We start from the raw sequence: 23,583 nt of genomic DNA on the forward strand, positions 1-23,583 counted from the left end.
ATTATGTTGTCTATGTGTTATAAAGCAACCATTTTGCAGGTTACGTCACACCATTTCAGGAAAAGTGAAAAACAAACATATTTATTTGACTCCCCTGTAACTGTGAATTAGGTCCAACGTGAATGTGTTTCTGTTCTTGTGGGCTGGACCCTCCAACCAGTCTAACCCATTGAGACTAAACCAGCCCCCTTACTGCAGCCTGCCTCCTCCTCTCAGGTAACTCAACTCACTGTAACCTGGACCTGAGTCTTGTACTGCACATAAAAACATTACTCTGTTTACTCTAGTCTACACATTCTCACGGTTTTGACTGTTGATATGTAGTGTGATTTATTTGGTCATGATGACTGATACATTTTGACCCTTTCCTCTTTGTCCTTCTCTCCATTCCTTCCTTCCTTCCTTCCTTCCTTCCTTCCTTCCTTCCTTCCTTCCTTCCTTCCTTCCTTCCTTCCTTCTTTCCTTCCTCAGCACCGTTATCCCTTTCCATACTTTTTTCTTTCTCCTCTGTATCTCATCCCGATTGTCAAGCTCTTTGGTTCCGCCACAGCCTCTTCAAGTCTCTCAAAACAGGGTCCCAGTCCTCAAACTGCCTGTGTGTCTGACTTTTTGTTTGTAAGATACACTACTGTCCAAAAGTTTGGGGTCACTTAGAAATGTCCTTATTTTTGAAAGAAAAGCTCAAATTGATCAGAAATGCAGTGTAGACATTGTTAATGTTAAAATGACTATTGTAGCTGGAAATGGCTGATTTTTAATGGAATATCTACACAGGCGTACAGAGGCCCATTATCAGCAACCATCACTCACTCCTGTGTTCCAATGGCACGTTGTGTTAGCTAATCCAAGTTTATAATTTTAAAAGGCTAATTGATCATTAGAAAACCCTTTTGCAATTATGTTAGCACAGCTGAAAACTGTTGTTCTGATTAAAGAAGCAATAAACTGGCCTTTAGACTAGTTGAGTATCTGGAGCATCAGCATTTGCGGGTTCGATTACAGGCTCAAAATGGCCAGAAACAAAGAACTTTATTCTGAAACTCGTCAGTCTATTCTTGTTCTGAGAAATTAAGGCTATTCCATGCGAGAAATTGCCAAACTGAAGATCTCGTACAACGCTGTGTACTACTCCCTTCACAGAACAGCGCAAACTGGCTCTAACCAGAATAGAAATACGAGTGGGAGGCCCCCGGGTCACAACTGAGCAAGAGGACAAGTACATTAGAGTGTCTAGTTTGAGAAACAGATGCCTCAAAAGTCCTCAACTGGCAGCTTCATTAAATAGTACCCGCAAAACACGAGTCTCAACGTCAACAGTAAAGAGGCGACTCCAGGATGCTGGCCTTCTTCTTGCAAAGAAAAAGACATAGACTGGCAAATAAAAATAAAATATTAAGATGGGCAAAAGAACACAGACACTGGACAGAGGAACTCTGCCTAGAAGGCCAGCATCACGAAGTTGCCTCTTCACTGTTGACGTTGAGACTGGTGTTTTGCTGGTACTATTTAATGATGCTGCCAGGAGGAATATATATATATATATATAATAAAGTGGGGAGAAAAACTCTTAAGTTACGTATGATGTTAACTGAGTGTGTATTCTTGTGTCAGGGCTCGTGTGAACTGCCCACATCACTTCCCACTGACGGTGAAGGACCTGGATGGGGACACAGTGCTCTGTCGCTTTGCCCAGGCTGACCTTGGAGAATGCCTTGACTGCCCCCAGTACAACTTTCTGAAGATGGAGGAGGTGAGTCGTAACTTGTCTTTGTGTTAGTCCACACAGCAGTGACTGTTACGATGCCCCAAACCGCCAACAAAAGGAGAAAGAGAACCGTGTAGATTTCATTCCTGTACAGAGAAATATCACACATGAATTCCTATCCAGAGAAATATCACACATGAATTCCTATCCAGAGAAATATCACACATGAATTCCTATCCAGAGAAATATCACACATGAATTCCTATCCAGAGAAATAGCAAACATGAATCGCTCATTGTGGATGCATCATGTACCATCTAAATGTGCGGGGAGGTTAAACCAGTTTAGAGATATTTGTTGGACTTGGGTTTTTTTAGGGCGAGACTTTCAGCTTCAGGCATGTGGAAAACAAAGAACAATTGTTTTCAAATAAATGTTGTTGAATTTGTTTAAATTGCTACTTCATAGGAGACGTGTGTGTACGCTGTTGTACAACGGTAAATCATCCGCTGGCCAATACTCTGTGCAGCTGATGGTGGAGGACTTTTCACGCCAAACCCAAACCAACAAACCCAAAGCACTCAGTTCCATCCCACTGCACCTGTCCCTTACAGGTGAGACTGACACACACAAACTATTTCACGCTTTATTGATGGGCCTGTTTTAGGGGGAAATGAATCAGGTATATTCTGCTGGTCTGTTCTCAATAACTATACATACTGGACTCTATAATGTAGCTGTGTTGTTCAGTCTTGGTCTGAGGCACCCTGGGATTGATTTATCAAGCACTCTTGAAAAATACAATTTCAACACAGTAGTTAGTAATGGATGAATTACCCATATTTATGTACCGGTAGCAACATTTTATATTGAGATACACCCAAAGTTCTTGAAAAGGAGCAATCATATACAGTATGATACCTGAAGGAGGTTAAAAAGAAAGTTGTTTAAAACTAAATAACCTTAACTTTTGTCTTGTTCTTGGTTTCAGTGGAGGAGGCGTCCTCAAGCTGCACTGCTGAGCCGGTCACTACAGGACTGACACCAACAGGGGGAGCCACCATCTACGTTCTGCCCTATGAGCAGATCAACGTGTCTGTCACCTTTCATTCTGACCTAGAGAGGTGTGTTATACTACTGAACCTAGAGGTGTGTTATACTACTCAACCTAGAGAGGTGTGTTATACTACTGAACCTAGAGGTGTGTTATACTACTCAACCTAGAGAGGTGTGTTATACTACTGAACCTAGAGGTGTGTTATACTACTCAACCTAGAGGTGTGTTATACTACTGAACCTAGAGGTGTGTTATACTACTGAACCTAGAGGTGTGTTATACTACTCAACCTAGAGGTGTGTTATACTACTGAACCTAGAGGTGTGTTATACTACTCAACCTAGAGAGGTGTGTTATAATACTCAACCTAGAGGTGTGTTATACTACTGAACCTAGAGGGGTGTTATAAACCTCAACCTAGAGAGGTGTGTTATAAACCTCAACCTAGAGTGGTGTGTTATAAACCTCAACCTAGAGAGGTGTTATACTACTGAACCTAGAGGTGTGTTATACAACTGAACCTAGAGGTGTGTTATAAACCTCAACCTAGAGAGGTGTGTTATAAACCTCAACCTAGAGAGGTGTGTTATAAACCTCAACCTAGAGAGGTGTGTTATACTACTCAACCTAGAGGTATGTTATACTACTCAACCTAGAGGTGTGTTATACTACTGAACTTTTCCATGAGTTTCCCTCCTTTTGTGTTATGTTTCTCTCGTCTCTCTCTCTCTCTCTCTCTCTCAGTTGTGTGTAAAAGTTACAAACGGGTTGTTTTCAAAACTTTCATAGGGGATTTCTAATGGAGAAGTTAGTCAGTTGCTGTGCATGTTTCTACTGTGTTGACTGTGTTTGAGGTATGTCTCTTCTTCAGCGTGTCAGAAATAGTGGTGGTTGGTCCCCCTGGCCTCTTCAGGACAGCGCTGGAAACCAAGGGTTCTCTGGCCACCATGAATCTCACATGGGTCCGGAGCCCCAGTAACATGCCCTCCCCTCTTTTGCCCCTTTGTTTCCTGGCCAACACCAACAGGTAACTTTTTGTCAACAACCAATAATGTTTTGGCATATGTTATAACCAACCTGTCTGATGTACTTTACACAACCTTTTTTCTTCACAGTTTGCAGTCTGAACCCAGATGTGTGTGGCTTTACCAAAGTAAGGGCAAGAACAATCACAGTTCTTCCACTGTGTGTGTGTGTGTGTGTGTGTGTGTGTGTGTTGCGTGTGTGTGTGTGTGTTGCGTGTGTGTGTGTGTGTTGCGTGCGTGTGTGTTGCGTGTGTGTGTGTGTTGCGTGTGTGTGTGTGTTGCGTGCGTGTGTTGCGTGTGTGTGTGTGTGCGTGTGTGCGTGTGTGCATCTGTCCGAGAGTAAGCATGGTGAAAGGATTGTTTCTTAGTTGTTTACAGTGGTGAAAGCGGGGTGAGGTAAAGGTGCAATATTTGGTTCAAAATATGTTCATAATATAAACAATTTTTTCTGTTCCAGGACAGATGGAGACCTTTCCCACTGGAACAGGTATAGAACACACTGTGTAGTTGATATCCACGACTGGCTGGCTGGCTGGCTGGCTGACCTACCCTAACCCTTACCCTAACCCAGGTTCCTATCCAGATCCCTCCTCTCTTCACCATAACCCTAACCCAGGTTCCTATCCAGATCCCTCCTCTCTTCACCATAACCCTAACCCAGGTTCCTATCCAGATCCCTCCTCTCTTCACCATGACCCTAACCCAGGTTCCTATCCAGATCCCTCCTCTCTTCACCATAACCCTAACCCAGGTTCCTATCCAGATCCCTCCTCTCTTCACCATAACCCTAACCCATGTTCCTATCCAGATCCCTCCTCTCTTCACCATAACCCTAACCCAGGTTCCTATCCAGATCCCTCCTCTCTTCACCATAACCCTAACCCAGGTTCCTATCCAGATCCCTCTCTTCACCATAACCCTAACCCAGGTTCCTATCCAGATCCCTCCTCTCTTCACCATGACCCTAACCCAGGTTCCTATCCAGATCCCTCCTCTCTTCACCATAACCCTAACCCATGTTCCCATCCAGATCCCTCCTCTCTTCACCATAACCCTAACCCAGGTTCCTATCCAGATCCCTCCTCTCTTCACCATAACCCTAACCCAGGTTCCTATCCAGATCCCTCCTCTCTTCACCATAACCCTAACCCAGGTTCCTATCCAGATCCCTCCTCTCTTCACCATAACCCTAACCCAGGTTCCTATCCAGATCCCTCCTCTCTTCACCATGACCCTAACCCAGGTTCCTATCCAGATCCCTCCTCTCTTCACCATAACCCTAACCCAGGTTCCTATCCAGATCCCTCCTCTCTTCACCATAACCCTAACCCAGGTTCCTATCCAGATCCCTCCTCTCTTCACCATAACCCTAACCCAGGTTCCTATCCAGATCCCTCCTCTCTTCACCATAACCCTAACCCAGGTTCCTATCCAGATCCCTCCTCTCTTCACCATGACCCTAACCCAGGTTCCTATCCAGATCCCTCCTCTCTTCACCATAACCCTAACCCAGGTTCCTATCCAGATCCCTCCTCTCTTCACCATGACCCTAACCCAGGTTCCTATCCAGATCCCTCCTCTCTTCACCATGACCCTAACCCAGGTTCCTATCCAGATCCCTCCTCTCTTCACCATAACCCTAACCCAGGTTCCTATCCAGATCCCTCCTCTCTTCACCATAACCCTAACCCAGGTTCCTATCCAGATCCCTCCTCTCTTCACCATGACCCTAACCCAGGTTCCTATCCAGATCCCTCCTCTCTTCACCATAACCCTAACCCAGGTTCCTATCCAGATCCCTCCTCTCTTCACCATAACCCTAACCCAGGTTCCTATCCAGATCCCTCCTCTCTTCACCATAACCCTAACCCAGGTTCCTATCCAGATCCCTCCCCATACACTGATACATCACACTCTTTTTCTTCTTTATTCATGTTTTGTTTAGTCTGATATTTTGTTTTGAGTCCTTTATTTTTGTTTTTCTTTTCATTTATACAATTTTGGTCCTTAAAAAGCTCTATGTGCCATGTATGATTATTATTTCTGTCTCCTTCCAGAGCTGACATGTGGGAAGACTGAGATGCATCTGGTTCTCCCCATTTCCACCCTCAAATCAAATCAAATTTTTATTTGTCACATACACATGGTTAGCAGATGTTAATGCGAGTGTAGCGAAATGCTTGTGCTTCTAGTTCCGACAATGCAGTAATAACCAACAAGTAATCTAACTAACAATTCCAAAACTACTGTCTTGTACACAGTGTGAGGGGATAAAAAATATGTACATAAGGATATATGAATGAGTGATGGTACAGAGCAGCATAGGCAGATACAGTAGATTGTATCGAGTACAGTATATACATATGAGATGAGTATGTAAACAAAGTGGCATAGTTAAAGTGGCTAGTGATACATGTATTACATAAGGATACAGTCGAAGATATAGAGTACAGTATATACGTATGCCTATGAGATGAATAATGTAGGGTAAGTAACATTATATAAGGTAGCATTGTTTAAAGTGGCTAGTGATATATTTACATCATTTCCCATCAATTCCCATTATTAAAGTGGCTGGAGTTGAGTCAGTGTCAGTGTGTTGGCAGCAGCCACTCAATGTTAGTGGTGGCTGTTTAACAGTCTGATAGCCTTGAGATAGAAGCTGTTTTTCAGTCTCTCGGTCCCAGCTTTGATGCACCTGTACTGACCTCGCCTTCTGGATGATAGCGGGGTGAACAGGCAGTGGCTTGGGTGGTTGATGTCCTTGATGATCTTTATGGCCTTCCTGTGACATCGGGTGGTGTAGGTGTCCTGGAGGGCAGGTAGTTTGCCCCCGGTGATGCGTTGTGCAGACCTCACTACCCTCTGGAGGGCCTTACGGTTGAGGGCGGAGCAGTTGCCGTACCAGGCGGTGATACAGCCCGCCAGGATGCTCTCGATTGTGCATCTGTAGAAGTTTGTGAGTGCTTTTGGTGACAAGCCGAATTTCTTCAGCCTCCTGAGGTTGAAGAGGCGCTGCTGCGCCTTCTTCACAATGCTGTCTGTGTGAGTGGACCAATTCAGTTTGTCTGTGATGTGTATGCCGAGGAACTTAAAACTTGCTACCCTCTCCACTACTGTTCCATCGATGTGGATAGGGGGGTGTTCCCTCTGCTGTTTCCTGAAGTCCACAATCATCTCCTTAGTTTTGTTGACGTTGAGTGTGAGGTTATTTTCCTGACACCACACTCCGAGGGCCCTCACCTCCTCCCTGTAGGCCGTCTCGTCGTTGTTGGTAATCAAGCCTACCACTGTTGTGTCGTCCGCAAACCTGAAGAACCTGGTTGTGTCAGAGCTCCAGCTCAACCATCCTTCCTGTAGTGTCACGTCCAACTCCACCCATGTGATGGCCCGCATCTCTCTGACTGGCTGCGGCACTAAGAGAGTGGTACGAGACTCCGCCCACTGTATCAAATGCAAAACTTACCACTTACCACCACTTTATTTTAAGAATGTGAAATGTCAGAATAATAGTAGAGAGAATTATTTATTTCAGCTTTTATTTCTTTCATCACATTCCCAGTGGGTCAGAAGTTTACATACACGCAGTTAGTATTTGGTAGCATTGCCTTTAAATTGTTTAACTTGGGTCAAACGTTTCGGGTAGCCTTCCACAAGATTCCCACAGTAAGTTGGGTGAATTTTGGCCCATTCCTCCTGACAGAGCTGGTGTAACTGAGTCAGGTTTGTAGGCCTCCTTGTTCGCACACGCTTTTTCAGTTCTGCCCACAAATGTTCTATAGGATTGAGGTCAGGGCTTTGTGATGGCCACTCCAATACCTTGACATTGTTGTCCTAAAGCCATTTTGCCACAACTTTGGAAGTACATTTGTTGTCATTGTCCATTTGGAAGACCCATTTACGACCAATCTTTAACTTAGGTCTTGAGATGTTGCTTCAATATATCCACATAATTTTCCTTCTCATGATGCCCTCTATTGTGAAGTGCACCAGTCCCTCCTGTAGCAAAGCACACCCACAACATGATGCTGCCACCCCCATGTTTCACGGTTGGGATGTTGTTCTTCGGCTTGCAAGCCCCCCCCCCCCTTTTTCCTCCAAACATAACAATGGTCATTATGGCCAAACAGTTATATTTTTGTTTCATCAGACTAGAGGACATTTCTCCAAAAAGTACGATCTTTGTCCCCATGTGCAGTTGCAAACCGTAGTCTGGCTTTTTTAATGGCGGTTTTGGAGCAGTGACTTCTTCCTTGCTGAGCAGCCATTCAGGTTATGTCGATATAAGATTTGTTTTACTGTGTATATAGATACTTTTGTACCTGTTTCCTCCAGAATCTTCACAAGGTCCTTTGCTGTTGTTCTGGGATTGATTTGCACTTTTCGCACCAAAGTACGTTCATCTCTAGGAGACAGAAGGTGTCTCCTTCCTGATCGGTATGACGGCTGCATGGTCCCATGGTGTTTATACTTGCGTACTATTGTTTGTACAGTTGAACGTGGTACCTTCAGGCGTTTGGAAATTGCTCCCAAGGATGAACCAGACTTGTGGAGGTCTACAATATTTTTTCTGAGGTCTTGGCTGATTTCTTTTGATTTTCCCATGATGTCAAGCAAAGAGGCACTGAGTTTGAAGGTAGGCCTTGAAATACATCCACATTTACACCTCCAATTGACTCAAATGATGTCAATTAGCCTATCAGAAGCTTCTAAAGCCATGACATCATTTTCTGGAATTTTCCAAGCTGTTTAAAGGCACAGTCAACTTAGTGTATGTACACTTCTGACCCACTGGAATTGTTATACAGTGAATTATAAATGAAATAATCTGTCTGTAACAAATTGTTGGAAAAATGACTTGTGTCATGCACAAAGTAGATGTCCTAACCGACTTGCCAAAACTATAGTTTGTTAACAAGAAATTTGTGGAGTGGTTGAAAAACTAGTTTTAATGACTCCAACCTAAGTGTATGTAAACTTCCGACTTCCACTGTATGTGTTCTTGCAAGTAGAAAAAACATGTTGACCCAGCCTACTTGCAGAGAAATGTCAATGCCATCCTCCTCTCATGTTGACGAAACAGTCTATGATTCTGTCATACAGTACCTGCTTTTAGTTTTTGTTGTCCTAGGCTACCTGGCTAAAATACTTGCTTGCTAGCCTAACTTTCATGTAATGATGAGCCAGCTAGTTAACATTATCCTACTACATTTAGCTACATATTGAACTTCCATGCTCTCAGGCCAGGGACACAATGTATGGTTGGTTGGATAAGAATCACTGTTATAATCATTGGCCATTAAGGAGAATTAAGTAAAACTACAAGTCCAAATCTCTATCTTCATCTATGGCTAATTTAAGAACGGGACAATTTTTGCTAGCCACTCGAGGACAACAATGCAACAAGATGCAACAAGTCCATTTTTTTCTGTCAATAACGTTTTGCTCTCGATGTGATGTGATTGGTGTGAAGCCAATTCCAAACTGGCCTCTCTGGACCTTTTATTTTTGGTGTGCCAGGACCATTCACAGTTTTGAGCTCACTCAGTTTAGCTCAACGCTGATTGGCTATCATTTTATACTTTTTTTATCAAGGGAGACCAACTGCTTGCAGGTTTCCCTTGCGTTTAATACTACGGGCGGCAACAATGTCATACTTTTTTTAACCAGACAGCATCAGGTAGATGGGCTACACATACAGAGTCAGAGGAGTGCTGTTTCGCTCGCTCGGATGCTTTCACCGGTGAGATACAGAACGTTCAGTCTCTTGCGAATTGAAGGAAAATTATGAAACTCAGAGATGAAAGATATACAGTGCCTTGCGAAAGTATTCGGCCCCCTTGAACTTTGCGACCTTTTGCCACATTTCAGGCTTCAAACATAAAGATATAAAACTGTATTTTTTTGTGAAGAATCAACAACAAGTGGGACACAATCATGAAGTGGAACGACATTTATTGGATATTTCAAACTTTTTTAACAAATCAAAAACTGAAAAATTGGGCGTGCAAAATTATTCAGCCCCTTTACTTTCAGTGCAGCAAACTCTCTCCAGAAGTTCAGTGAGGATCTCTGAATGATCCAATGTTGACCTAAATGACTAATGATGATAAATACAATCCACCTGTGTGTAATCAAGTCTCTGTATAAATGCACCTGCACTGTGATAGTCTCAGAGGTCCGTTAAAAACGCAGAGAGCATCATGAAGAACAAGGAACACACCAGGCAGGTCCGAGATACTGTTGTGAAGAAGTTTAAAGCCGGATTTGGATACAAAAATATTTCCCAAGCTTTAAACATCCCAAGGAGCACTGTGCAAGCGATAATATTGAAATGGAAGGAGTATCAGACCACTGCAAATCTACCAAGACCTGGCCGTCCCTCTAAACTTTCAGCTCATACAAGGAGAAGACTGATCAGAGATGCAGCCAAGAGGCCCATGATCACTCTGGATGAACTGCAGAGATCTACAGCTGAGGTGGGAGACTCTGTCCATAGGACAACAATCAGTCGTATATTGCACAAATCTGGCCTTTATGGAAGAGTGGCAAGAAGAAAGCCATTTCTTAAAGATATCCATAAAAAGTGTTGTTTAAAGTTTGCCACAAGCCACCTGGGAGACACACCAAACATGTGGAAGAAGGTGCTCTGGTCAGATGAAACCAAAATTGAACTTTTTGGCAACAATGCAAAACGTTATGTTTGGCGTAAAAGCAACACAGCTGAACACACCATCCCCACTGTCAAACATGGTGGTGGCAGCATCATGGTTTGGGCCTGCTTTTCTTCAGCAGGGACAGGGAAGATGGTTAAAATTGATGGGAAGATGGATGGAGCCAAATACAGGACCATTCTGGAAGAAAACCTGATGGAGTCTGCAAAAGACCTGAGACTGGGACGGAGATTTGTCTTCCAACAAGACAATGATCCAAAACATAAAGCAAAATCTACAATGGAATGGTTCAAAAATAAACATATCCAGGTGTTAGAATGGCCAAGTCAAAGTCCAGACCTGAATCAAATCGAGAATCTGTGGAAAGAACTGAAAACTGCTGTTCACAAATGCTCTCCATCCAACCTCACTGAGCTCGAGCTGTTTTGCAAGGAGGAATGGGAAAAAATTTCAGTCTCTCGATGTGCAAAACTGATAGAGACATACCCCAAGCAACTTACAGCTGTAATCACAGCAAAAGGTGGCGCTACAAAGTATTAACTTAAGGGGGCTGAATAATTTTGCACGCCCAATTTTTCAGTTTTTGATTTGTTAAAAAAGTTTGAAATATCCAATAAATGTCGTTCCACTTCATGATTGTGTCCCACTTGTTGTTGATTCTTCACAAAAAAAATACAGTTTTATATCTTTATGTTTGAAGCCTGAAATGTGGCAAAAGGTCGCAAAGTTCAAGGGGGCCGAATACTTTCGCAAGGCACTGTATCATTTTATATGTTTTTTTCTTGGTCAGTTTTTTGAGGAAGCCTGGCTTCCCTTTGCATACATGAATGCACGCCACTGCTCCTTCCATAAATCAGTTTTAACAGACTGTCTGCTGTGATGTGTGAACGAACCAGAATATCCACACATGATCCTGTTCCTTTTCTCCTCAGCACTCTGGTTCAGAGATGGTGTACACCAACACCCTGCGAAGTGTACGCAACACTGTCATCAGTCGGCAGCCCACCCTGATTATGTCGCTCGCCTGCCGTTTCCCCGGCGTCGAGGCCAAGGGCCCGCGGTATGCCATCAACATGCCGTCGGAGCAGGAGACCTTCGGCATCATCAAGTTCTGGTTGGAGTTCTACCGGCCTGGGGAGGGGCCAATGGCTAACAGAACTAAAATCCCCAAGTTCCGCCACCTCCTCCCTTTCTCACAGCGTGTCCGTCGAGAGACGTCGGTCCGCACCGCGAGCAGGCTGCGCACACTGGACCTGCATGTGTTCTCCAACACCTCTCTGGACAGGGCAGAGCTGATGGTGGGCAAGTGCATGGAGTCCGAGACAGAAGACATGGCTGACAGCCACTGTATCCTGGATCAGGGGTCAGTGATAGTTTTCTGACATTTTTACCCAATCTTAATTGTTTGTTATTACCCCAAATGGAGTACTTGGGTTTTTAATTCAAGCTCTACAATAAGCCATATGAACTAAACAATGCATGGAATTCAGAAAACTGTCCATTTAACTCAGTTGAGGTGGTAGCAATTTGTCAAGTCGCTATGAAATGGATAGTTTACTGAGATCGCCTCTGTTTTGAAACCGCTTCTCTCACATACATTAAAAACATGAAATGTCTTCCTTCTTTCTCAGGTGTTCGGCTGGAAATGGAACCCTGGAGATTCTGACTTCAACCCCCACTGTCAGGGTATACCGAATCAACCTGAGCACTATCAAAACTAAAGGAACCACGGTGTGTCTTTCTGGCCATGTATCTCTCTTCGGGAATATGAAGGGTGCTCCCATTTGTCTCTCGGGCATCCGGAACCTGCCAACATGACTATCCAGTTGAGCTAAAGCCCAGGGACTAAAAATAAATCAACTAACTAGTGCCTATATCCCATACTTAAGCAATAATGCACGAGGGGTTGTGCTATGTGGCCAATATACCAAGGCTAAGGGCTGTTCTTATGCACAACGCAACGCAGAGGGCCTGGATACAGTCGTTAGCCGTGGTATATTGGCCATATACCACAAACCACAGAGGTTCCTTATTGCTATTATATACCACAGCTGTCAGGCAATCAGCATTCCCAGTTTATAATATTTAATTTAAGACATGTTTTGTTATTGTTATTACTGATTTATCCACTTCAATCCATGTGTCAGTCTGCCACTATGTGTTTGTCCCTTTCAGCTCTGTTTGAATAACAGTATGTGTCCATCTGAAAGGCCATCAAATGTGTTTAATGCTTATTCTCACAATATATTTTTGTGGTCTTGGGTCCGACTCTCTCTAACAACGTTAGATGATCACATATAGTGTAACAATCTGTAGTACAAGTGTTGCATGTGTAGTTGATCGTGTCTCTTGTCGTCTGCAGATGTACGTGGAGTGTACAGTGTATCTCTGTGTCACCACGAGGCCCTCTCAGAAGTGTCCTGATCAGTGTGACAGGGCCAGCAGCAACCAGGTAATGGTTGACAACGTGCTGACCAGGAGCTACACCGTCCGCTCCGGCCCTGTTAGCCTCGTACCCACCACCGCTGCACTGGCAACTACCACTGTGGTCCCAGCAACCACCCCCACTGGTACCATTAGTGCAACAGCAGCACCAACTACAACAGCCTCAAATGGTAGGATTTGTAAACTTAGCTGTAGCTTCAATTTATCTTTGGGGGCTTTAGCCCGGCAGTATTCCAACCGATAGGGAAAAGATGACCAGCACTTACCAATAAAGTAGAACTAACCAGTGATATTTACCCTCAATTGGATTCTCTCCTCTACTTTCTCCTACTCTAGCTCCGACTGAGGACTCAAACATGGCAGTGGGCGTGGCTGTCATTCATGTCTTACTTCAAGGCCTGCTTCATCACTGAAGAGAGCAAGGCTTATAATTCCAATGTTGTTCAATTGTAGCTCTCGTGAATTACTGCATACTAATTTACATCATAAGAATCCAATGGAATTAATGATATTACACTTCTTACATTGAATGGGTCGTTTTCAAGATAATTATTTTGTACAGTAAAACTCCCCATGGTGGTTTCTACATTTTCTCTGAGGACATAGGTAGACATACATTGCATCAAAACTCGAAATTTGTGCATGTAAAGCACGAAACACAGAGAATCTCACTGCTGAAAGGTACTTATCACAGCGGGTGGCATTCCTTATCTTGCTAGAGCAAAAGCGGTAGCTGCTGCGTGCCAACCTGGTAGCGAGGAACCTACGGCTTCTAGTCAGTGGCCAACAACCTGATTTTGAGCCAATCAGAGGTTCGTCATTAGTTACCACAGCCACAAAGTCATAAACCTAAAATGTGATTTTAAACCCAAACTTAACCACACTGCTAACATTATGCCTAACCATAACCTTAAATTAAGACCAGAAAGCAAATGTTTGTTTTCATTAATTTTTATGATGTAGACAATTTTGGACTTTGCGGTAACTAGTGGAAACCCAATCAGAGAGCACCAACCCCCACGTTGGGGAGCCAACGGAAAAAAGGAAAAAGGGCAGTTTTCCGCACATCCTCGGATGAGCCAGTCACACTTCATATGCAATGTGGGCTATGGGATGGAAACTAACTAAATGCACAGACACAATACTCAATTATTCCTCCAAGCTAGCTAACCAACCACTGTAGTTAGTATTGACATTGTATGTAAATAACAATGGATTCGCTAGTGTCCATGAAACAGCTGCCTGTGTCAGTTGCCGAGTTGTGCAGTTAGCTGCCTAACTTTAGCTACCAAACGTTAGCTAGCTAAACTTTTGGCTATGGACTAGTACTTTGGGATTATGGAGAGTGAATAAAATAGTTTCTTCTTCACTTTAGGTAGTTATCTAGCTGTGGCCATCTGGCTAGTAGCAACATAAACACAGATGTCTGGTAATCTAGACCATAAACAAGACGCACGGATATGCATTGCCAAACAACGCTACTGCCACCTTCTGGTTTGGAGTATTTTAAAAGTAAGTGTGTGACGACTTCCAAGGTCTTTGTTATGTGATCACAAAAGAGTGACTGCCGACACTGTTCAGAGTTTCTAAATACATTCGGGAGGCAAATGTTTGACAATTTTACCAGGCAAACGTTTGACAATCTTACTGGTGTGTCTGAGCTTTAGCTATTTTTAACTGCTGTTTATAACTATTTTCGTCCAAAAATCCTGTTCAAAATGTAATCCTGGATATGAACATAAAGTAATTGTTTAAAATTTGACCTGGTCATGCATGCACTGTAAAAAATATAAATAAAATATAGTTTCAACTAATTATTATTAAGTAACTGGTTCCACAGCCTTTTTTTGTTTACTCAACTTTTCGGTCCAAGTGTGACCTGAACAACAAAAAATTACTCAAACTTAACTCCAATTTGACAAGAATTCAGTCAATTTAAAATGTGTTTTCTCAACTTGTCTCATATGTTCATTCAGCTATAAATTATTATTTGGGCAACCATATTTTACACATTTTTACATACAAAAGCGCTGATTGTGTTTGTAACTAGTTCCACAATATTTTTTTTAGGTAAGATGCCCAAATAACATTTGAGAACACACAAAGACTGACTTGAAGTACACTGCTCGAAAAAATAAAGGGAGCACTAAAATAACACATCCTAGATCTGAATGAATTAAATATTCTTATTTAAAAAAAAAATCTTTACATAGTTGAATGTGCTGACAACAAAATCACACAAAAATGATCAATGGAAATCAAATGTGTCAACCCATGGAGGTCTGGATTAGGAGTCACACAAAATGAAAGTGGAAAACCACACTACAGGCTGATCCAACTTTGATGTAATGTCTTTAAAATGAGGCTCAGTAGTGTGTGTGTGGCCTCCATGTGCCTGTATGACCTCCCTACAATGTCTGGGCATGCTCCTGATGAGGTGGCGGATGGTCTCCTGAGGGATCTCCTCCCAGACCTGGACTAAAGCATCCGCCAACTCCTGGACAGTCTGTGGTGCAACGTGGCATTGGTGGATGGAGCGAGACATGATGTCCCAGATGTGCTCAATTGGATTCAGGTCTGGGGAACGGGCGGGCCAGTCCATAGCATCAATGCCTTCCTCTTGCAGGAACTGCTAAGTCACTCCAGCCACATGAGGTCTAGCATTGTCTTGCATTAGGAGGAACCCAGGGCCAACCGCACCAGCATATGGTCTCACAATGTGTCTGAGGATCTCATCTCGGTACCTAATGGCAGTCAGGCTACCTCTGGCGAGCACATGGAGGGCTGTGCGGCCTCCCAAAGAAATGCCACCCCACACCATGACTGACCCACCGCCAAACCGGTCATGGTGGAGGATGTTGCAGGCAGCAGAACGTTCTCCACGGCGTCTCCAGACTGTCACATGTGCTCAGTGTGAACCTGCTTTCATCTGTGAAGAGCACAGGGCGCCAGTGGCGAATCTGCCAATATTGGTGTTCTCTGGCAAATGCCAAACGTCCTGCATGGTGTTGGGCTGTAAGCACAACCCCCACCTGTGGACGTCGGGCCCTCATGGAGTCTGTTTCTGACCGTTTGAGCAGACACATGCACATTTGTGGCCTGCTGGAGGTCATTTTGCAGGGCTCTGGCAGTGCTCCTCCTGCTCCTCCTTGCACAAAGGTGGAGGTAGCGGTCCTGCTGCTGGATTGTTGCCCTCCTACGGCCTCCTCCACGTCTCCTGATGTACTGGCCTGTCTCCTGATAGCGCCTCCATGCTCTGGACACTACGCTGACAGACACAGCAAACTTTCTTGCCACAGCTCGCATTGATGTGCCATCCTGGATGAGCTGCAATACCTGAGCCACTTGTGTGGGTTGTAGACTCCGTCTCATGCTACCACTAGAGTGAAAGCACTGCCAGCATTCAAAAGTGACCAAAACATCAGCCAGGAAGCATAGGAACTGAGAAGTGGTCTGTGGTCACCACCTGCAGAACCACTCCTTTATTGGGGGTGTCTTGCTAATTGCCTATAATTTCCACCTGTTGTCTATTCCATTTGCACAACAGCATGTGAAAGTTATTGTCAATCAGTGTTGCTTCCTAAGTGGACATTTTGATTTCACAGAAGTGTGATTGACAGGGAGTTACATTGTGTTGTTTAAGTGTTTCCTTTATTTTTTTGAGCAGTGTAGTATATCTTAATTGGATGTTGGCATGCACACTTTTGTGGGAATGTATCAAAAGTGGACTAATGAATATAGGGGGGGGGGGGGGGGGTTGAGTAAAATTATCCTGCAATTAGCAAATTATACTCAATTTTATTTTTAAACTGCCGTTGACACATATTTACAAGAGTTTCCTCCACTGTTAAGTGAAATTGAAAGGTTTTCAAAGTTGTTTTTCTTGTTTTTTTAACAACCTTTCTAATAACTCCCAACGAATACCAATCAAATTCGATCAAATTTATTTATAAAGCCATCAACAGTTGTCACATCATTACAGTAACCCGGCCTTAACTAATCAATATTATTGATACTACTCCCGCCCCACGTTTACTACAAACATAGATCGTGCTTATGTACGCACACAGACGACTCCTGCTGGGGCTTTAGTTCATCTGGCTATCAAATCAAATCAAATTTCAAATCAAATTTATTTATATAGCCCTTCGTACATCAGCTGATATCTCAAAGTGCTGTACAGAAACCCAGCCTAAAACCCCAAACAGCAAGCAATGCAGGTGTAGAAGCACGGTGGCTAGGAAAAACTCCCTAGAAAGGCCAAAACCTAGGAAGAAACCTAGAGAGGAACCAGGCTATGTGGGGTGGCCAGTCCTCTTCTGGCTGTGCCGGGTGGAGATTATAACAGAACATGGTCAAGATGTTCAAATGTTCATAAATTACCAGCATGGTCGAATAATAATAAGGCAGAACAGTTGAAACTGGAGCAGCAGCACATTCAGGTGGACTGGGGACAGCAAGGAGTCATCATGTCAGGTATTCCTGGGGCATGGTCCTAGGGCTCAGGTCCTCCGAGAGAGAGAAAGAAAGAGAGAATTAGAGAGAGCATATGTGGGATGGCCAGTCCTCTTCTGGCTGTGCCGGGTGGAGATTATAACAGAACATGGCCAAGATGTTCAAATGTTCATAAATGACCAGCATGGTCGAATAATAATAAGGCAGAACAGTTGAAAGAAACTGGAGCAGCAGCACGGCCAGGTGGACTGGTGACAGCAAGGAGTCATCATGTCAGGTAGTCCTGGGGCATGGTCCTAGGGCTCAGGTCCTCCGAGAGAGAGAAAGAGAGAATTAGAGAACGCACACTTAGATTCACACAGGACACCGAATAGGACAGGAGAAGTACTCCAGATATAACAAACTGACCCTAGCCCCCCGACACATAAACTACTGCAGCATAAATACTATCAGTCTTCAGGTGCAAGGACAAACCAGGTCTGATACGCAGTTGGTCACAAAAAGGCGTATTGGTCTCCTACTACCGCTGAAATAGTGTTAATCCTCAGGAATTTCACTTAATTCAAACATTTTATACCTATGAAACATAAACCCTCTGACTGACTACCAGATTCTCCGAAGTCATTCGTAAGAATATGTAATTTACTATTTGGAAAAGCACCAGAAGTAAGCACCTTTTATAGTATTGCTTTGGTTATAACTGATTTGTGAAGCATCTATAGTCTGGTTCATAAATACTATATGTTGTGCTTATGAAGTCGTTGAGCACTATAATACCTATGCATGAATTGGTGTGTTTATGCGGTTGTGCTGTATCCCCGTGTCAAGATACGACAAGGAAGTAGCGTATTATGTTCATACAGGTACAGTAGCTATATTTATTACATTATCATCGAGTTTATGGTTATATATATGATATTTTGTAGTCAATGGTAAAAAAAAGTTTGCGGAGGTCTAAAAATGCCTGTAAGTAACATTTTTTCACTGATCTGAGAGACTGGAAATCTGACCAATGAAGTTCCGTTGCTATTGTTTCCTCTGTTGAAGAGTTGCCAATTATCATTTAGAATGGGAGGAGACTAGGCCGCCCTCATTGGAACCACGCCTCTGTTCAAGGAGCGTACTAGCCACAGGGATTGTTGTTAGCGGGTTTGCTAGCAGGGGCAGTTCTTCTTTGACATTTCAATTGGAATATGCACCCTCAATCTTGATACGGTTTAACTGGCGAATTTTTGTCATTTGACTGAGAAAATCCAAATTTGGTTCGACAAGTTGTTATTGGTCTCAGTCAGTTGAGGTGAGTTTTATCTCTCAAGCTAACGTTAGCTAGCTAACTAAGCCCATTTGAAGCAAAACTAAATGGCGCTAGCTACGTGCTGTTACAGCAAGTTGCTACATAACCTTGTCAGACAGATGCATCAATACATCTCAGAAAATGTTATCTTTCTGCTGGCAGACTGAGTCTTTAAACATTAACGATGCCTGCTTTAGCATGTCGAAAATGTCGCTAATGTTCGCTGGCTAATGTGTTTTTGACGATTAGCTAGCTACAGTAGTTCCATGAGCTAGTGAACAGCATCGTACAACAGTAGTTGGCTAGCTAAACATTTAGATAGGATTCGGACAAATTAACGACTAACTAGCTAATCGTGAAAAACACATTTATCCAGCGAAAAACAGTATTTGCTACAGTATTGAGATAATGTTAGCAAGGACAGTTGTTGTGCTACCTAACGTTAGTCGAATCACTGGGTTTCATGATGATGACGTTCGAACATGGCTGGTTAGCGTAAAGCCACAATGTGTTGCTAGCAGTAGCTTACTAAAAAGACCACCGGGAAGTCAACCATCCCTTGTTAGCTAGCGTTAACTGAAATCTATTTTTAATTGACATTTAAGTTATTACGACAGCTAAGGCTAACGCGTTAGTTAAAAATGAAAAGGCGAATAGTTAACAGTACTCTGTAGATTATTTGACCTGACACGCTCGTACATTTAGCCACACAAGTTCGGGCGCGCACGACTCCGCTAGCAGTGGATGGCGTCAGGCCCTCTCTTGGCAGAGGGGGAGGGGAATGGGCAGGTCTTATGGCTGGTTTAGAAGCTAACCGCTAGCCAGTTAACATCTCACTGTTAGCTTGTGGATTGTCTTTGGGACGTGTCGCCACCGCTAAATAAGAAACATACATTTAATTGGATTAGACTTATGCATGTGTTCCCTAGCCATATTCCATATGTTGGTTTACCATCTTGAGTGATGAGAGTAACGTTACTTCCTAGTTATCTTAGCAAGCACGCTAGCTAGATAAATGGTTGAATAACGTTGTCCGGTCGGTATCTTGCCAATGCGTCCCTCGTCCCTACACACTGTAGTTAGCTACATAGTAATCTATGTATTGTCCACTAAAGCAGTCAATGTGAATTCTAGCTCATATTCTGGTCAAACATCCTTCTTTGTGACGTACTGAATTCTCCAGCCTTGTTGGGGGGGGGGGGCTACCACTCTCCCTCCAAAGTGATCACAATAACGTTCATATCATCACATTTTTTGAAATATAGCCACTAGTTGTGGGTGAGACAGAAACTGGATAATCCCATAAGTGTGTGCCACAGAGTCTGAAATGTGCTAAATGAATGTATCCATCTTGAAATTCGCAGTTGTGTCAGGGTGACTATCGATTTATCAATCAAATATGCCTAAATGTTAACTGTGTTGTACCTGTGCCTCCTAGCTCTTTTGAGTATGAATATACAATGAAGCGGCGTGCGGAGGATCAGGAACCAGTATTTGCGTCCCAGCAGCGTCGCCCCCCAGTCCCGGGTACTGCGGAGGGCTTCCAGCACCGCGTCCTAGCCCCAGCCGTGTACGAGGCCGTCACCGACAACATGCAGCCTTCCCCCGGCATCCAATACTCCATCCCCCAGGGTTACCAGGTATGGGAACTGTTGCCATATCTCTTTAATCTAGATGAGAGCATGTTGCACAGAAAATAATAATTTTGCTATATTCTACAATGCATTCATTTATAAGTGCCAATTAACCAGCAAACTGTAGCTTCTGTATTTGCCCTTTTCAAGGCTTTGTGCAGGCAGAATGCTGATATTTGACTGAATCTTGTCCTCCAGGTTCCCACAATGCCCCAGAACTCCAGTGGCCATGGACATGCCTCTAGTCCCGCTGCACTTGTCGGGCCCCACCCCCACAGTCCAGCTGTCCAATCACAGGGGGCTGCGGTGGTCCAGAGCCATGCCCATCCATTGGCCCCTATGGCCCCCTCACAGGGTGCCCAGTTCCAGCGACTCAAGGTGCATTTTTCATATGTATACATTTTATTGAATGTACAAAAGAGATGAAAAATAAGCACATGTACTAAATACAGAATAAAATAGAGGTATGATGGACTCAATTAGGACCTGTTGATTTCAAAGCATGGTAGATAATAGGGCTGGGAGTTGCCAGGGATACAATATCATCACCATATTTAGGTACCGATGTGTATTGCGATTCTATATGTATTCTGTCATTGTATTGCTATTCCACATTACAAACATTGCTCACTGTATGACTGCTGCAGAGGGACGAGAGCCATGGGATCAGTCATGGAAATAAAAGTGCTGAAAACATGCTATGAAGGAGAAGTACTGGAGTATAGGGATCCAGAATGGAGCAGCGGTCTAAGGCACTGCATCACTACAGACCCGGGTTCCATTCCGGGCTGTATCACCACCATCCGTGATCGAAGTCCCATAGGGTGGTGCACAATTAGCCCAGCATCTTCCTGGTTAGGGGAGGGTTTGGATGGGGTAGGCCGTCATTGTAAATAAGAATTTGTTCTTAACTGACTTGCCTGGTTAAATAAAGGTTAAATACCTTTTTTTTAAGGTGGTTCAGCCAACTAGTGCAAAAATAATATTGGGATATTGTCAAAATGATATATCATCCAAAATAATATCCCTATGTGTAACTGTGTTGAGCCCCCCCCCCCATCACTAGTAGATAATGCAGCAATGAGACTAGTCAACAATTAAAGTATGGAGCTCATTGGGATGTTTTCATTATCTTGATTAATGCCCACTTCATCTCCTTATACCTTTGAAAACATTGTTTGACTGGCATAACTGTGTTTGTAGGTTGAAGATGCTCTGTCCTACTTGGATCAAGTGAAACTGCAGTTTGGGAATCAGCCTCAAGTCTACAATGACTTCCTTGACATCATGAAAGAGTTCAAGTCACAGAGGTCAGTTACAATTTAGTTTGTTTTTCTAAGCAAACACTGTAAACATTCATGTAAGCCGTGAACTCTTGCTGCAGGAAGATATTCCATGTGTTTGAGGGGATCAGTTTGAGCAAGGCGAGGTGGGGAATCACTAATCTTGATCACATAATTAGTAGTTATTTGAGAAGCAAGGTGATTTGTAGATCAGTGATTCTGCACAGTCTAACTACCATGTAGTCAGTCTTAAACACGCACATTTACTTTCACAGCATCGACACTCCAGGTGTGATCAGCCGTGTCTCCCAGCTCTTCAAGGGCCACCCAGACCTCATCATGGGATTCAACACCTTCCTGCCGCCGGGCTACAAGATCGAGGTCCAGACCAACGAGCAGGTCAACGTGACCACGCCAGGACAGATCCACTACATCACCCCGCACGGCATCTCTGTCCAGAACCTCCCCGTTACGGGGCCACCCAGCCAGCCGGTGCCCCATCATCACCAGGCCCTGCAGCTGCCCAGTGGACCCCCCACCAGCACCGCCACAGCCAGCACTGCTCTACCCACCCAGCCTACACCGGCCAAGACCAGCAAGGTTCCAGCTCACTAAGACCCCTTTCCTTTGTTGTGTCATTCTTTGCCAGAACCTCTTCTCAAGTTCTTTGTTTCTGCGTGTTTAGTTTCCTATTGGAGATTTGAACCACAAGTCATTGGCTTATTTCTTCATTTGTTATGTAAACATGTATTCATTTACTTATTACTGTATAGTTGCATATGTAAATATAGTATTCAACTGTTTTATCTGTATGTGCTGATGTACACTACCATTCAAACGTTTGGGGTCACTTAGAAATTTCTTTGGTTTTGAAAGAAAAGCACCTTTTTTTGTCCATTAAAATAACATAAAATTGATCAGAAACAGTGTAGACATTGTTAATGTTGTAAATGACTGCTGTAGCTGGAAACGGCTGATTTTTTTTAATGGAATAACTTCATAGGTGTACAGAGGTCCATTATCAACAACCATCACTCCTGTGTTCCAATGGCACGTTGTGTTAGCTAATCCAAGTTAATCATTTTAAAAGGCTAATTGGTCATTAGAAAACCCTTTTGCAATTATGTTAGCACAGCTGAAAACTGTTCTGATTACAGAAGCAATAAAACTGGCCTGGAGCATCAGCATTTGTGGGTTAAATTACAGGCTCAAAATGGCCAGAAACAAAGTACTTTCTTCTGAATCTCATCAGTCTATTCTTGTTCTGAGAAATGAAGGCTATTCCACGTGCGAAATTGCCAAGAAACTGAAGATCTCATACAACGGTGTGCTACTCCCTTCACAGAACAGCGCAAACTGGCCCTAACCAGAATAGAAATAGGAATGGGAGGCCCTGGTGCACAACTGAGCAAGAGGACAAGTACATTAGGGTTTCTTGTTTGAGAAACAGACGCCTCACAAGTCCTCAACTGGCAGCGTCATTAAATAGTACATGCAAAACACCACTCTCAACGTCAATAGAAGAGGCTACTCCGGGATGCTGGCCTTCTAGGTAGAGTTCCTCTGTAAAATGTCTGTGTTCTTTTGTCCAGCTTAATCTTTTATTTTTATTTGCCAGTCTGAGATATGGCTTTTTCTTTGCAACTCTGCCTAGAATGCCAGCATCCCGAAGTCGCCTCTTCGCTGTTGACATTGACTAGTGTTTTGCGGGTACTATTTAATGAAGCTGCCAGTTGAGGACTTGAGGCGTCTGTTTCTCAAACTAGACACTCTAATGTACTTGTCCTCTTGCTCAGTTGTGCCCCGGGGCCTCCCACTCCTTCTATTCTGTTTAGAGCCCTTTTGCACTGTTCTGTGAAGGGAGTCGTACATAGCGTTGTACGAGATCTTCAGTTTCTTGGCAATTTCTCACATGAAATAGCCTTCATTTCTCAGAACAAGAATAGACTGACGAGTTTCAGAAGAAAGGTCTTTGTTTCTGACCATTTTGAGCCTGTAATCGAGCCCACAA

General features: G+C 43.5%; 1 protein-coding gene across 3 annotated transcripts in view; it reads left to right on the top strand.

Annotated features, from left to right (window-relative positions):
- Positions 1-23,583, top strand: part of LOC139384512 (paired amphipathic helix protein Sin3a-like) — a 320,209-nt gene that overhangs the window by 264,382 nt on the left and 32,244 nt on the right. For all 3 annotated transcript variants that reach the window (XR_011628868.1, XM_071129339.1, XM_071129341.1), the window contains exons 3-5: positions 20,488-20,667; positions 21,493-21,599; positions 21,848-22,172. Coding sequence is in view for 2 of the 3 variants with exons in the window: in XM_071129339.1 (XP_070985440.1) it covers positions 20,488-20,667; positions 21,493-21,599; positions 21,848-22,172 (612 nt within the window). In the remaining variant the exon portion in view is untranslated. The remainder of the gene's footprint in view (positions 1-20,487; positions 20,668-21,492; positions 21,600-21,847; positions 22,173-23,583) is intronic.

Source organism: Oncorhynchus clarkii, chromosome 26 (assembly GCF_045791955.1).
Source record: "Oncorhynchus clarkii lewisi isolate Uvic-CL-2024 chromosome 26, UVic_Ocla_1.0, whole genome shotgun sequence".
NCBI classification, from domain to species: domain Eukaryota; kingdom Metazoa; phylum Chordata; class Actinopteri; order Salmoniformes; family Salmonidae; genus Oncorhynchus; species Oncorhynchus clarkii.